The sequence below is a fragment of the Geospiza fortis genome, unplaced genomic scaffold, assembly GCF_000277835.1.
Source record: "Geospiza fortis unplaced genomic scaffold, GeoFor_1.0 scaffold3703, whole genome shotgun sequence".
NCBI classification, from domain to species: domain Eukaryota; kingdom Metazoa; phylum Chordata; class Aves; order Passeriformes; family Thraupidae; genus Geospiza; species Geospiza fortis.
Window position 1 is genome coordinate 76,737 of NW_005054761.1, and position 919 is coordinate 77,655.

Here is a 919-nt window from a genome sequence, read left to right on the forward strand (position 1 = left end):
TGGCACCTGACCCTGCTCTGTGCAGGGCACAGCCAGGCCCAGGTGCCTCCCAGCAGGGACACGGGGCTCAGGGCACTGGTGTGCCAGCTGTGACGAGGCACCACCCATCAGCAGGGACACAATGGGGATCTAAACCTTTTATTTTACATTAGATGCGTACAACTAGCCAAAGGCTTCGACAACCCACCAAGTGTCAGTGGGTTTAAGCTGCTGGGCCACGGTGCCCTTGGGAGCTGCTCCCCATCCCGCCTTCTCCTGCAGGAGCAGCACTCTCCCGTCCCGTGGCAGGGCCTCTCCCTTGCCCAAAAGCTTTGCAACCCCTACTGCACCTTACTCTGTTTCAACGAAATGCAGAAAACACCCTAAAGCTCTCCTCCCCACCTCAGAACAAGCGTGGGTGCAGGAGTCACAAACGAACAGCTGCAAAGAAGCAAAGAACTGAATTTGTCAGTTTTCACTTGATCCCGGGCTCCTCCTTCCTGCTCGGGGGCACGGCCATGTCCAGCACCGCAGTCCTGAGGTAGAAGGTGTTGCTCCAACGAGGTCCTGCTGCAAACAGCTGTCTGCTGTGCACGGTCACGCTGGTGCTTCCTGCCTGTGCAGCTCCGCTCCATGAAATAAAGCATTTCCTTGGGCAGCAGTGGTGCTCTGGGGTGTCTGCACCTGATCCGCTGTGTCCGGGAGCACGTAGCCCTTCCCCGAGGAAACCCCAGCCCTCAGGGCTGCCGGCCAGCTCCGTGTCTCGTAGAAGGTGCACAGGACATCAAACACTGTCAGGGCACAGAGGTGTTGGTCACACACGTGCTGTGACAGTGCTGCCAGCACTCCACACACCCACCAAACACGAGGGAGGTGATGGCAGCTGGCCCTGTGTGAGCCCCCAGTGCTGTGTGAGCCCCCAGCCCCCTGTGAGCCCCCT

General features: G+C 59.4%; 1 protein-coding gene across 1 annotated transcript in view; it reads left to right on the plus strand.

The window, feature by feature from the left end:
* FRMPD1 (FERM and PDZ domain containing 1) overlaps window positions 1-524 on the plus strand; it is a 26,673-nt gene extending 26,149 nt beyond the window's left edge. The window contains exon 16 of the mRNA XM_014311362.2: window positions 387-524. Within this exon, the coding sequence (XP_014166837.1) occupies window positions 387-524 (138 nt within the window). The remainder of the gene's footprint in view (window positions 1-386) is intronic.
* The last annotated feature ends 395 nt before the right edge of the window (window positions 525-919 follow it).